Source organism: Acomys minous (genome assembly GCF_964271855.1).
Source record: "Acomys minous genome assembly, chromosome: 3".
Taxonomy (NCBI): Eukaryota; Metazoa; Chordata; class Mammalia; order Rodentia; family Muridae; genus Acomys; species Acomys minous.
In genome coordinates, this window is record NC_140485.1 from 69,212,920 (window position 1) to 69,227,965 (window position 15,046).

Genomic DNA, 15,046 nt, shown 5'->3' on the forward strand with positions numbered 1-15,046 from the left:
CCATCTGGCCCTCTGGAGCTCTTCCTCGAGCCTGCTGTCTGACCTGCCTTTAGAATTCATCAGGGGGCTCCCCCTCCCTGACTTCTGAGGGAGGTCGTTTCTTCATGTGGTCTGGCCTCGCTTGGCTGTGTGAGCCTACCCTCCACCCACCCTGTCAGTAGAGTCGGCCTCCTTCCTTGGCACCTTGCCTTCTTTCCTGTCACTGTGTCATATCTGTGTCACATGTCCCATGGGGCCTGCTGGCACCAAGACTGAACATGCACCATCCGCTGTCTCTGAGTTGCAGGTCCACAGTTCTGTTTGTGCTAACCGTTAACACCACTCGCTGCCTAGGCATGTGGCCTACTGTGGTTTCCTTTGTCTTAATTCCATTCTTTTTCCTACTAAAGTCTTCAGAAGCTCACTTCGCCTAGGTGCTCCTTCCACTTGAGTTTTTTAGGCACTTTTGCCATGTAGCTCAGTTGAGGCCCCAAAATCATCATACTTTTCCCTCAGTGTCCTGAGGGCTGGGGTGACAGGTGAAAAGCACACTTGGCTATTCTAAGGGATTTGTTTGCCCGTTTGTTTATTTGGCTCTTAGACTTTGGATGTGGTTTGTGGACGTCCCTTTCTTGTGGCCTAGACGTTAGTCAGCTGGTCCCTCCCAGTTGCCGTCCTCTGTTGTCCTCTGCGTGGCACCTTTGCTGTCGGTCTTCCTGTTCCTCACAGATAATTGGTCAGTTCTGCCGCATGGTGCCTGCCGCACTAGCGCGGTCTCAAGCCGGCCTCAGTTTCCCTGCTAGAGTGAGGCTCTTGGCAGAGCTTGCGGTTCGGACCATTTTTGCTTTCAAGATCCTGAGAATTTGTGGCTTGCGAAAGTACAGGGTTGCTTTCTTCCCTGTGGCGCGCTGTGCCCAGCGACCCTGTTTGGTTTACACACATTTTTTTTAAAAGCCCCAGTACATAAGCACGTACATGAAGGAGCAGCTAGCCCGTCAGCCCCTGGGGTTATGTGGCGTTTGGGCTGTGATGACTCTAAGGGTACCTGTGCTCTCTCCAGTTAACAAGAGGTGTGACAAGCAGCCTGCCTATGCCCCAACCACTACAGATCACCAGCCGCACCCCAACTACCCAGCCCAGAAGTGTAAGTATGACCCTGTCTCAGGGGGCCTGCTGGGGAGCCATTCCCGCCACGCAGAAGCCTTGTGTGTTTGTGTGTGTCTGTGTGGGCGTGTCCTGTTCTTTGGAGTGGAGTCTTCCTCTGCTTTGCTGTCAAATCTTCTTCTCTTTTCCTCTCGCTGCCTTTGCAAACTGCCGTAGGACAGCGCAGGACTGGCTTTTCAGAGCCTTGTTTTTTGTCTTTTATTTTTGTTTTTGTTTTGTCTTACATGCATACTGCATCTCCTGCCCTGACTGGCATGGTCAGCCCCGTCCACTTGAGGCTCAGGCCTACAGACCCTGGGATCTTGAGTTCTGTTTCTCTAGTGTTCCCATTGCTCTTGGCCATGTCATCCCCTGAGAGACCCTTCTAGAAGATTATAGTGTAACTGCCAGGAATAGGAGTATGTGTAGAGGACGACGTGGAAACCCGATTGTCCCGTTAGAACACTGTCCCCCTCCTGGCTGGGTTTTGTTTGTTTGTTTTTGAGACAGGGTTTCTCTGTGTAGCCTTGGCTGTCCTGGCCTCACTTTGTAGACCAGGCTGGCCTCGAACTCACAGAGATCCACCTGCCTCTGCCTCCCGAGTGCTGGGATTAAAGGCGCGCGCCACCACTGCCCAGCTCCTGGCTGGATTTAAAAGCTACCGGAGCATTCTCTGCATGCATTCTGTGACAGGCTGTAAGAAATGCAGTCCGTCCTGCAGGGGCAGCAGCAGCAGCAGCAGCAGCAGCAGCCGCCGCCGCCCTTCCTCACTGGCCCTTTCTGTCTGTAAGCTTGAATCTGAGAGCTTACTACGTGGTCTGAGTAGCAACGGGATCTTACTGGCTGGCCATTAAGCCTGTCATCTCGCCACCAGCAGTGCTGTTGTCCTCTTCTGAGACGGCTTTTGTGGCTCTTCTTTTAGCTTCCTCTTTGCTTCCTCAGCCACTACCGAGCTTGGTGCCTGTGTGGTCTCAAAACCATCCCAGGGCTCAGCTGGGGTCTGTGTCCAGGTGGGTCTAGGTATCTCATCTGCCTGTTATTTCTTTTCTTCTCTTTTGCAATTTCTTCCTGGTCTGGATGTGAGTCTTGTAAATTAATCAGGAGTTCTGTTAACCTAAGGAGACCACGTGCCAGATCCTGAGGGCCGAGTTCAGAGGCAAAGTGCACGGGGGCCCCCATGGCGTTGGTCAGTTACTTAACTAGGGTAAGGGTTTCCCCGTCAACACCACCACTCGCTCACCTTCCTTGTCTGCAAGCAGGAGACCCTGCTGATCTTACAGTTACGGTAGTAACAGCCTAAAAAACAACCAACACCAGCATCACCCTGTGCTATGGGATCTCAGTGGTAGCTGTCACCGGAACAGCTGGGAGATGGGTTGAGGGCATGTGGGCTGGGGAGTTAAGCTTGCTGCCTTTCTTCCACAGACCACTCCCGGAGCAGCAAGACAGGTTTGTGGAGCGGTGGCGAGGAGAAGAGGGGGTCAGCCCGCTCCGAGCACAGTGCTGCAGGGACCAGCACGAAGAACCTCATGCCCAAAGAATCTCGGGAATCTCGGCTAGACACCTTCTGGGACTAAGGGCGCGTTGTGAGCCACAATTCCTCCCTGTGGGGGAAAACAACCCGAACAGGAACTGGAGACCCGCTGCCACCACACCACCTTTAAAATTCCCATCACTCAGGCTATGCCGGGGGTGTGGCCATAGGGCAGCGACTTGATGCCATCCCAGCTTTGGCCTTGGCTGGGACTGCTTGACCCTGTGAGCCAAACACTTTAAGTAAAAGTAGGTATACTTTGTGATGCCACTGACCTAGCCTACCTTCCTTTTTCATATCTATACCAACCTTAACTTATAAAAAAAAAAAAGAAAGAAAAGAAAAGAAAACAAGTTATATATATATATATATATAAAAATCTACAACAAAAAGAATGTTTTTGATAATCCAGAGGGCTGGTTAGTTAGCGCCTCTGGCCTCACTGTGGTATCAGGGCTGGGCCCCAAGGAATGCTATTCTGACACAGGTCCTAGTCCTTGGATACCCAGGGGAGGGAGGGAGCCACTATCTGTCACTCTGCAGCACACCATGACCGGGGCTCTCAGGCTGTGCTGCCCTGGACCCGCCACACCAAGCCATCGGCCCCTCACTGACCCTACAAGACGATGTTACGAGACAAAAGCTTGCTGGGCTCAAAGGACACAGAGAGAAGTGTGTGCGTATTTTGGTGTGTTTACGGAAAGTACACGTGAACACCAACCCCTGTTCCATCATGGATGCAGACGACACATTCGTGGGTGTTGGGGGGGGACCCCTTCTTTCTGCCGAGTTTTTTTTCCCACAAACACTCAAACAGATTTGTGAAGAGATGTGCTTCTTGGAAGAAGCAAGGACTCAAAAGGCAAGGTGCACGGTGAGGACATGTGAGCCCGGGGACGGAGCATGTATGTATTATTTATATGCCGGAGTTCTACGTTTTTATGTAAGCATGAAACACAGGCAGTGTGAGAGAAAGCCAGGACCTGTCATGCTGTCCGTTAACGCTGCGTCTGCTGTAGTTCCATTTTGTATGTTGTGTAAAACAAGCATCGATCGAAGCAAAAGGTGATGTGTGTATAGGAGGAGAATTAATTGTATGTCATTCCAGTACATTCCGTTGTACATTTTAGTCCTCGTTTACTTTCTCTTCATTGTTGATAAGAGAATGCAAGCTGTGCATTGTCCAGCTAGTTTAACCCCTACTAGAGAAGAAAGGAAGAAATGCTACAACAAAACAGAAGAGGAAGAACATATGTGAATTGCGGTTGTCAAAAAACAAAACAAAACAAAAAAAAAAACAAACAATCTAGCCTAGCTGGCCTTATTTGGGAAGCGTAACTGCTTTTAGCATATGGGAGTATTTTTTCACATTTTCTTTGTATAAAATTTGTATTAAACTTAAATATCTTTTTTGATGATGGCGTTTCTTTGTGACTGAGCCAGTGGTCTCCCGAGGTTGAAATCTTTTGGGTTCTCCTTTAAAAAAAAAAAAAAAATTTCAACTGTCTTGGCAAATCGGTTTGGTCATGGCAGTTGGGGTGTGGCTGTGTCAGGTTTGAATGGCCAAATGCTAGAGGAAGGTTCCCCCTGAGGGTGGCTTGGGCTTCCACTTTCATAACAGCTGGGGTGGCTGCATTCTTCCTGAACTCAGCCTCTGAGTGTTTAACCAGCGACAGCATCGCCCAGAAGCAACCAGTAGTACAATCAGCCTTTGGCTCTAGGCCAGAAGGCTCGCCTTAGAAGGCTGAGGTTTCCTGTGGTTCTTTCTCTGGGTTTGAGTTACCAATATCTCTGGCCTGGGGCTCATGCGTGCCTGTGTGGGGGCATACGCAGGTGCATATGTTCAAGTATGTGTCCCAATTGTGAGTTGTAAGGGGCAGTTCCCTCTTGTGTCCGCCCCCCCCCCCAGATGTTTAAAAGGTGGTCGAGGGTCCACCCTCAGAATGCAGCTTCTAGGCTTTGCACTCTCCTTCAAACCCTCATCCCCCATTCCCCACCCCCTAAGCCTTCCACAGAGGAACTGACTTGCCTACTCATGGGTAGGAAAAGTGGGTTGTTGGTTTTTTTGTTAGTTTGTTTTTTTTTTAAATGTGACTCTCAGGGCTGGGAATATGGCTCAGTTGGAAGGAAGAATGCTTGCCTAGCATACACAAGGCCCGGAATTTGATGCTCAACACTTTATAAAACTAGGCATGGTAAACCAAGCATGGTGTGGCGCATGCCTTTAATCCCAACACTCAGAGGGAGGCAGATCGCTGTGTGAGTTCAAGGGACAGCCTAGTCTACAAAGGGAGTCCAGGACAGCCAAGGCTACACAGACAAAACAACAATGACAAAACTAGGCATGGTTAGCACACCCCTGTAACCCCAGCCCTCAGGAGGTGGGGCAGGAGAATCATAACTCCAGAGTCACTCGTGGCTGGATCATGAGGCCAGCCTGAACTACATGGGACCCTGTCTCAAAGGAGCAAATAAATAATTTGAGTCTTGATTTTTTTTTTATCATTTATTCAAGTGCCAAATGCAGCCGTATAACTCCTGCTGGAAGATTTGAAAGTGTGTGTGTGTGTGTGTGTGTGTGTGTGTGTGTGTGTGTGTGTGTGTGTGTGTGTGTGTAAAGGCCCTTCTAGCCACCCTGCTGAGCAGTGTCCTCACATGCCCCTCAGTGTCCAGCATTTACACAGTACTGGCTTCTATTTCCTTCCGTATACACACGTGGAGCATACGGTACACTTTCTGTCCAGCTTTGCTTCACTTAGGATTTTGAGTACAGGTCCAGACTGCCTTCATTCCCTTTACTGGGGCTGTATGCTCTGTCATGGGCGCAGTCATCACAGCCTGGCCCCACGTGGTGGACAGATCACCTCCAAGGTGCCTGCTCTGATCTCCGTGGAGTCATAATCTCAGCCCACAGGTGGCTCGGTGTATGGCAGGTAGGTGGGGACACTGCAGGTCCAGACACAGCTGCAGGCTTCTTGTGACCCTGCAGTGGCCAGAGGGTGTTCTGAGCTACACACCCAGGCCCCGGGCTGAGTGTTTTCAGATGGCAAACTCTGAATCTGTGAATGAAATAAGGGGGGTCTGTGGAGACTAGCCAGCCAAGTTAGTTGATGTAAGCCGGTGCCCACACCATCTAGTGGCCATGTGCAGAACTGCAGCCTATAGACTGGGGAAACTGCTGATGACGAAAAAATGTGGGTGGAAGGTGTTTGGTCCTGTGCTGCAGTTTGCTAAGTCAAGCATTGGATGCTCAGTCATAACCAAACTGTGGTTGGTATCTGTCTCCATAGAAATAGCATCTTTGAGCTGGGTGTGGTGGCACACGCCTTTAATTTCAGGATTCGGGAGGCAGAGGCAGGCTAGTCTACAAAGTGAGTCCAGGACAGCCAAGGCTACACAGAGAAACCCTGTCTCGAAAAAACCAAAAAACAAAAATAAATAAATAAATAATAAAGGAAAGAAAGAAATAGCATCCTTGTGCCGAACATGTGGTGCACACCTTTAATCCCAGCACTCGGGAGGCAGAGGCAGGCCTGGTCTACAAAAGTGAATCTAGGACAGCCAGGGCTACATAGAGAAACCCTGTCTTGAAACAAACAAACAAACAAACAAAAGGAAACAAAGAAATAGCATCCTTGACGGGGACAGCCACACATGTCATGGTTTAGGTGGCTCTAGTTGTTGAAGGTTAGTAGGGCAGAGTGAGGCATGTGTGGCTGGGGACAGTCATTCTGGGGCTCTGCCATCAGACCTCAGGAGGCAGGGGACTAACCTGGGTATTTTGAAAGCATCTCTTCTGAAGCTTGTTGGAGGCGGGGGGCATGTGGAAGTTACAAGACAACTTCGGATGTGGGTTCCAGGGATTGATACCCAAGTCCTCGAATTTGACAACAAGCACCTTTACCTGGTGAGCCGTCTTGCCAGCCCCTCAGGTGGTGATTTATTTATTTATTTATTTATTTTGGAGGGGGTGCAGGTTTTTTTGGGAGGTTTTTGTTTTTGTTTGTTTTTTGTTTTTTTGAGGCGGGGTCTCTCTGTGTTAGCCTTGGCTGTCCTGGACTCACTTTGTAGACCAGGCTGGCCTCGAACTTACAGTGATGTGCCTGCCTCTGCCTCCCTTGTGCTGGGATTAAAGGTGTGCATAGGTATTTGAGGCACCATGGAAGACTTACAAACAAATGCCTGGGCACCACACACACACACACACTCCAGGTGGGCTTTGGCAAGCAAGACTTTCCAGAGCTGCTGCAGGGATGACCCTGGTGGGCTGTGAGCAATGGCAGCCATGATGCTGGTTAGAGCCTGGTGTGTGTGTGTGTGTGTGTGTGTGTGTGTGTGTGTGTGTGAGAGAGAGAGAGAGAGAGAGAGAGAGAGAGAGAGAGAGAGAGAGAGAGAGAGAGAGAGAGAGAGAGAGAGAAACTTCAGGGCAGGACTATGCATCTCGGGGGGCAAAGGAAGGAGGGTTGGGGACCAGGTGGGTGTTCAAGTGAAGAGGAAGAGGGCTCGGCTGGAAGGCAGACACACTGCTCTAGCAGACCACGCTGTTAGCGGGTAGTTGGCGTTGGCTACGTCCCACCCACCCACTCACCCCCTCCCCCCAAAGCGTGAGGAATAAACTTAGGGCCTTGTGCATTCCAAGGAAACGACCAACCATGGGGCCATTTTTCTTTCTTTCTTTCTTTTTAAGGCAAGGACCTCACTGTGTAGCTCTAGCTGTTCTAGGACTTGCTGTGTAGACCAGGCTGGCCTTCAACTCACAGGTTTGCCTGCCTCCGACTCTCGAAGTGTTGGGATTAAAGCTGGGCACACTGTCATACCTGGTTCAAAATTTTAGATTTTAAAGTAAATGTCTCAACCTTTATATAGAGTGGGGTTAAAGTTTGCAAAAAAAGAATAATGGCATTTATGTGTTCTGTGAACCAGTGTGCAGCTGTGCGACACCCCCCACCCCCCACCCCCACCCCACCCCGTTACACCAGCATCTGGGGCTGCAGAATCCCAAACCATCTCAGCCCAGAGCCTCCTGGGCACCTTGACATAGCTGGGGGGGGGGGGGGGCTGCAATTACAAGCCCACTTCTAATATATATTAAGCACCTACTGTATGCCGGTCACAGGGCTGAGCTATGACCACTTGCATCCTATCAGGAGAGGAATGACACCTTGGGGCTGAGGTGGATCTTGGGTAGGGAAACTTTACATCTCAAGCCTCAGTTTCCTCAGCTCTAATATGGGGTGATGGGAGACCCCGTTTCCAGGAGGCACGAATAGCACTTCTACATGAGTAGCAGCTTTCAGCCTGCTCAGCCATCCGCCATCTTGAAGATACAACATGTGGCAGCCAGGTACTGTGTGTGTTTGTGTGTGTGTGTGTGTGTGTGACTACTCAGGCAGGAGGATTGCTTATTTTGCCTCACAGTTTGTAGCCCATAGGGTAGTGATGGACAATGGTGGCAGGAATGTGAGGTGGCTGGTCACCTTGTATCCAGGAAGTGGAGAGCAGACAGGAAGTGAAGCTGGATACCAAAGCTTAAGGCCTGCCTCTAATGACGCACTTCCTTCTTTGAGGCTCCAGTCTGAAGGCTTTCCCTGACCGGCCCAGTGTTTTCCATCTTTTGTTTTGTTTTGTTTTCTTTTAGTTTTTCGAGACAGGGTCCTGGACTCACTTTATAGACCAGGCTGGCCTCGAACTCACAGCGATCTACCTACCTCTGCCTCCCGAGTGCTGGGATTAAAGGCATGCGCCATCACTGCCTGGCTTTTTTTTTTTTTTTTTTTTTTTTTTTTTGGTTTTTCGAGACAGGATCTCTCTGTGTAGCCTTGGCTGTCCTGGACTCGCTTTGTAGACCAGGCTGGCCTCGAACTCACAGCAATCCACCTGCCTCTGCCTCCTGAGTGCTGGGATTAAAGGCGAGCGCCACCACACCCGGCCTGTGTTTTCCATCTTTATTGTTGATTTGGGAAACACTGATTTTGAACAAGCCATGGTAAATACAGTTAAAGGACTTTAAATTTACAAGATGGAAATGGAGGCTCGGGTGCCACGGCCAGCCCATGACCTCACAGCTGGGATGTGGTTTAGTGCACACTCCCACGCAGGGCTCTCAAGTCCCCAGGCCAGTGTTGGTGCCCTCGCTCCCCCACCCCACCCCTTCTATTCACAGTGAGCAGGCTCTCAGAAGTGACTTAGTGCTCATTTCTAGCCATGGACATAATGTGGAATTTTAGCTTTTATTATTATTATTATTTTCCCCATTTTGAGATAGGGTCTCACTTTGTAGCTTAGTCTGGTCTCAAATGCACAGCCTTCCCACCTTGGTCTCCCAGGTGTTTGGATGACAGGTATGTGTCACCATTCCTGATATAATGTTGATGTTTAAAAATCAGTGTTGCTGACTGGCTGGTGGTGGTGCACGCCTGTAACCCAGCACTCAGGAGGTAGAGGCTGTGAGTTGGTGACCAACTTACCAAATGAGCTCCTGGACAGTCAGGGCTGTTACACAAAGAAAGCCTGTTTCAGAAAACAAAAATAAAATAAGGTGATAAAAATAAAATAAAAAATCAGTGTTTGGCTGGGCGTGGTGGTGCATGCCTTTAATCCCAGCACTTGGGAGGCAGAGGCAGGCAGATCACTGAGTTGGAGGCCAGCCTGGTCTACAAAGCGAGTCCAGGACAGCCAAGGCTACACAGAGAAACCCTGTCTCGAAAAAACCAAAAAACCAAAAAAGTGTTTGATCAAAGCCTATTTATCACAATCCTAGAATAAGCTGCATATAAATGCCACCAGGTGTGCCGTTGTCCCAACTCTTGGAAGGCCAGCCTCTTGTTACCTATCGAGGAGGCCAGACTGGGCTACAGAAGACTGTTTCAAAGAACCAAAACACCACCACCCCCAATAAAAATAAAATAAGCAACATTTCCCCCAAACAATCTAAACTATATGTCTGAGAGTGAGTCACTGACAAAGGGCAGCTGTGGTGGCTCGGCTGTGCCTGGTCCGTCAATCTATTGAGTGCGCCTGGTCCCTCAGCGTGGCCAGCCTGTGTTCACACTGCCATCTGGTGGTCACTGGTGAGCATAGCAACACAGGCGCTGACTGAACAGGGTACAGCCTTGTGGAAAGTGGTCTAAAGATTTATTCTAGAAAGAAATCTATCACTCAATCTATTATCTACCAGTCACCAATCAACCTATACATTTACCATAAATCTCTCTGTATATCTATCATCATCATCTATTAGTCATCAATCTATAAATATATCATCTATCTGTTATTAGTCATCAACCAACCTATAAGTTTATTATCTATATCTGTCATCTTTCTAATTAAAAAAATTTTTAAGATACTTTTATTTCTTTAATTTTTATTTTCAGGAGTGACTGAAATATAAAACATAATTGAGTCCCATCATTGTTGTCATTATGGAAATGGCTTTAAGAGAAAACTGGTCAGGTGTGTATTATTGCTCCCCAATTTTCAACTGGTCATAGTTGCCACTGAGAAAACAGACAAGCCCAGAGAATCTGACCAGAACATTCATACAGCATGCCTGTTCTTTGGGAGAACTCCTAGGACACAATTACATGTACTTCTTTTTTTTTTTTTTTTTTTTTTTCAAGACAGGGTTTCTCTGTGTAGCCTTGGCTGTCCTGGACTCACTTTGTAGACCAGGCTGGCCTCGAACTCACAGCGATCCGCCCGCCTCTGTCTCCCGGGTGCTGGGATTAAAGGCGTGCGCCACCAAGCCCGGCTTACATGTACTTCTTGATCCCATCATACAAGACAAGGAAAAAGGCGCAGCCCATGCCTCTGAGAATGTTGGACCACCATGCGCCCTTGAAAAAAGCCTTGCCTCCTTCATCACCAGCCATCTTCCACCAGCAGTCAAGCGTGCCTGTAAACATGGTATCTATTCCTTTGTGTCCTGACTGCATCAGCACACGACGGCGAACCATGTCAGAAGGATGGTAAGTCAGGCCAGCAACAGCAGTGACAGACTGTGCCGTCATCCAGCTGATGGAGATGTGAGTATTCTTGGGATCTGGAAGCATTCCCTTTGCGGTGCCATAGATACCAAAGTAGGCAGCTCGGTAGATGATAATGCCCTGTAATTGACACATTAAAGCCTTGGCACAGGCCCTTAATCCCATCAGATTTGTAGATCTTAACCAGGCAGTCGCCAAGGCCTTTGAATTCCCTTTCAGCTCCAGCTGAAACTGCTAGACAGTTACGGGCAAATCCAAGAGGGCACACAAAGCACAAGGATGTGGCCCCAGCAGCACCACCTGATGCCAGGTTCCCTGCTAAATAGAGCTAAAACTGGGCCATCTTGTCCACACCACTCAGAAAGATCTGCTTGTTTTTTTATCTCTGAAGGCAAAGTTGAGAGCCTGGGTGGGGACGTATCTGATGACACTGGCCAGGTTACCACGCCAGAAGGACAGGACTCCCTGCCCTTGGGGATATGAACCCCAAAGTCTATGATGCCCTTGTATTGCTAATCTGCTGTGATTTACTCGCTGGCATGCTGCACCTGTAGCAGCAGCTTGACTGACTCGATGGGCACTGGCCGCCATCTTGGAGATGGCTGCGGCCACTCCACCAGCCAAGAAGTCCTTGGCGAAGGACACAGCAGCATCTCTCATCTTGAGAGAAAAAAGGAAGAGGTAGGCGACTGCAGGATGGGACTGTCTTGACAACCGGCTTTGACTCCCAGACTCTCTCTTTCTAATTTTTTAAACCAAGGCCTCCCTAAGTAGTCTTGGCTGGCCTTGAACTCATGACTCTCCTGCCCTTGCCTCCCGGGTTACTGGCACATGCCAACATACCTAGCAGGTTCAGACCTCCTAATTCAAGGCTGCATTTTAGTCACTGTACTTCTGAACATCCCACATGAAGGAAGCTGGGTACCAAGGGGATATTCTATATGAGACCATGTTCTGGACCAGGCCCAGAGACAGAAAGCAGTGCAGTGGAGGTATAGGGCAGAGGTGGCCGGAGCAGATGGGCCTTCTGGACGTGTGATGTAACCACCCCAGTGGAGCTATGTAAACACATCACAATGGTGAGATTTGAGAGTTGTGCTATAAACTTTATGTTGCTCATAAAATGAAAAGTCTAATAACAAAATTTGAAATCCAAGAAGGAGCCCCTGTGACCAGGCAATGTGACCAAGTCACCATTATCCCCTTCAAATCAGAGTGTGTGGAAAGCATCAGACAGACCACATGGTATCCAGCCTACATCCTGTCTGTCCTAGACTTGCTTTGTAGACCAGGCTGGCCTTGAACTCACAGAGATCTGCCTGCTTCTGCCTCCCAAGAGTTGTGATGACAGGCGTGCACCATCAGGTCCAGCTCTCCCACGTCTTTTCAAGAGATTTAAAATAAAGTCCCCTCCCCATGGCTGACTGCACTCCAAGAGTCCCTCTGACATTAGCTTTGGCTTCAGCATTCCTTTTTGTTCCTCCCCCATGGATTTCTGCACTTTCACTTCCCTCCTTAGAATGCTTTCTCTGGCCTCCATCCTTCTGTCTGAGCAGCCAGTCCACGGGACTGTCCATTCTGGGTCATCTGTAGCGTGCAATCCCAGTGCTTCCTTTCAGCATTACCCTCGACTAGAGAGGACAGTAGCCTCCGGCTTTGACCAACCAGAGCCATGCCTGTACTAAAGGCTAAAATCTTTTGAGGCAGGAATGGTGGCACATGTGTGCAATCCCAGCACTTTGGAGACTGAGGCAGGAGGATTGTCTCAGTTCAAGGCTAATCTGGGGCTACACAGTGAGATCCTATTTCCAAAATAAAAAATTAAGCTAGATGTGGTGGCATACTTTTAACCCCATCACTAGAGAGGTGGATCCCTGAGTTTGAGGCCAGCCTGGTCTACATAGACCAGGATAGCAAGGGTTATACAGTGAGACCCTGTCTCAAAAATAAATATGATAAATAAGGAAGTACCCTGAAATAAACTAAATGTCACCTAATGAGAAAATTTCAGGATTTTACACCAGTACAAGTACTGGGGCTCCTCTCTCTGTGAACCAGCACAAGATCCTATCAACTGGTCTTTTCTTTTTCTTTTTTAAGATTTATTATTTATACAGTATTCTGCCCACCACAGGAAGGCACTGGATCTCATTATAGACGTTGTGAGCCACCATGTGGTTGCTGGGAATTGAACTCGAGACCTATGGAAGAGCAGCTGGTGTTCTTAACCTCTGAGCCTTCTCTCCAGCACCCAACTGGTCTTTTCAAAGGGACCTAACTCAGGCCTCCATCATTTACTCATCTAGTCGTCTACCATTCACACATTCATCTATCTACCATCTGCCTAGCAACTCATCTATTTATCCATCCATAAATATATCCATCCATCATCCATCCATCCATCCATCCACTCATCCACCCACCTACCCATCCATCCATCCACCCATTCATCCATCCACACACCCATCCATCCATACACTTATCCACACACCCATCCATCCACCCACCTGTTCATCCATCCATCCACCTACCCATCCATCCATCCATCCATTCATCCATCCATCCATCCACACACCCATCCATCCACCCACCTATCCACACATCCATCCATCCATCCACCCATCCATCCATCCACCCATTCATCTATCCACACACCCATCCATCCACCCACCTGTTCATCCATCCATCCATCCACCCATCCACACACCCATCCATCTACCCATCCATCCATCCATCCACCCATCCATCCACCTATCCATCCATCCATGCAGCCATCCATCCACACACCCACCCATCCATCCACCTATCCATCCATCCATCCACACACCCATCCACCCATCCATCCATCCATCCATCCATCCACCCATCCATCCATCCACCCATCCATCCATCCATCCATCCAACCATCCATCCATCCACCCATCCATCCACCCATCCAACCATCCATCCATCCATCCATCCATCCAACCATCCATCCACACACCTACCTTCCCACCCAGCCAGCCAGCACTCCTCCTTCCGAGCGTTCCTAATTGCACCAGGATCTCTGACATACAGAGATGAGAACAATGCTACACTTGCCCGCAGCTGCCCCAAGTCACCCAGACTTCCAACCTCAGTGCTAGCTTTGTAGACTGCAGACAAGTCTGACAGAAGCCATCACAGGAGGAAAGTAACAAAACTGGGGGTAAGATCATCTTCTGTTCTAAACCTTTCTCTGTTGCTAAAATATGACTCATGTTTCTCTTTTCTTTTTTGGTTTCTCGAGACAGAGTTTCTCTGTGTAGCCTTGGCTATCCTGGACTCACTCTGTAGACCAGGCTGGCCTCGAACTCACAGTGATCCACCTGCTTCTGCCTTTCTGAGTGCTAGGATTAAAGGCACACACCACCACCACCCAGCTCAAATAAATACTCTTTAAAAAAAAAAAAAGAAACATAAACTGGGCAGCAGTGGCACACACCTTTCATCCCAGCACTCCGGGAGGCGGAAGCAGGTAGATCACAGTGAGTTCGGGCCAGCCTGGTCTATAAAACAAGTCTAGGACAGCCAAGGCTACACAGAGAAACCATGTCTCGAAAAAACAAACAAACAAACAAAAAACAGAATTTGTATTTATTCATGTGTGCATGTGTGTCTACATGAGTGCTTGCCATGTAGGTGCAGGTGCCCATGGAGGACATCAGATGCCTTGGAGCTGGAGTTATAGGTAGTTGTGAGATGCCCAGTGTGGGTGCTGGGAACCAACCTTCAGTTCTCTGGAAGAGCAATAAGTACACTGCTGTACTATCTTTCCAGTGCCTTCTATGAGTTTTTCTAATGAAAGAAAAAAAATTCATGAGTGTAAATGATTTTCTCCTTGCTCAACTCTCTCTTTATATATATTTATGTTTTATTTATTTATTTATTTATTTATTTATTTTGGTTTTTCAAGACAGGGTTTCTCTGTGTAGCCTTGACTGCCCTGGACTCACTTTGTAGTCCAGGCTGGCCTCGAACTCACAGCGATCCTCCTGCCTCTGCCTCCCAAGTGCTGGGGTTAAAGGCGTGCGCCCGGCTTAAGTTTTATTTTTCTTTTAGGTTCGTTGGTGTTTTTGACTGCTTGTGTGAGGGTGTCAGAAGCCCTGGAGCTGGAGTCACAGACAGGTGCAGACTGCCATGTGGGTGCTGGGAACTGAACCTGGGTCCTCTGGAAGAGCAGCCAGTGCCCTTAGCCACTCAGCCACCTCTCCAGCCCCCACCTCCCCACAACCTTTGCTCAACTCTTAACTGAAGTTCCCTCAATGTACGTGTGGTGGTAGCAGGAAAGTGTGGTGCTGGGTCATGAAGGCATGTGGTTTGTGTGTAGAAGGGTGTCATGCCCTTGGTACTCAGGAGTCCCTGAATATGCATGACGTAGATTTTC

The 15,046-nt window shown here is 48.8% G+C and overlaps 1 protein-coding gene and 1 pseudogene across 25 annotated transcripts in view; one reads left to right on the plus strand and one right to left on the minus strand.

Annotated features, from left to right (window-relative positions):
* ZMYND8 (zinc finger MYND-type containing 8) overlaps positions 1 to 4,071 on the plus strand; it is a 115,896-nt gene extending 111,825 nt beyond the window's left edge. For 20 of the 24 annotated variants that reach the window (XM_084775062.1, XM_084775046.1, XM_084775043.1 and 17 more), the window contains 2 exons: positions 1,040 to 1,123; positions 2,548 to 4,071. In XM_084775062.1, the coding sequence (XP_084631188.1) occupies positions 1,040 to 1,123; positions 2,548 to 2,699 (236 nt within the window). In that variant the 3' untranslated portion in view covers positions 2,700 to 4,071. The remainder of the gene's footprint in view (positions 1 to 1,039; positions 1,124 to 2,547) is intronic. The other 4 variants (XM_084775064.1, XM_084775058.1, XM_084775056.1 and 1 more) reach the window with 1 other exon arrangement.
* Positions 4,072 to 10,407: 6,336 nt separating this feature from the next.
* On the minus strand, positions 10,408 to 11,748 carry LOC311593790 (ADP/ATP translocase 2-like; annotated as a pseudogene). The gene has a single exon. The product of its transcript is annotated as an ADP/ATP translocase 2-like (transcript).
* Between the last annotated feature and the right edge of the window lie 3,298 nt (positions 11,749 to 15,046).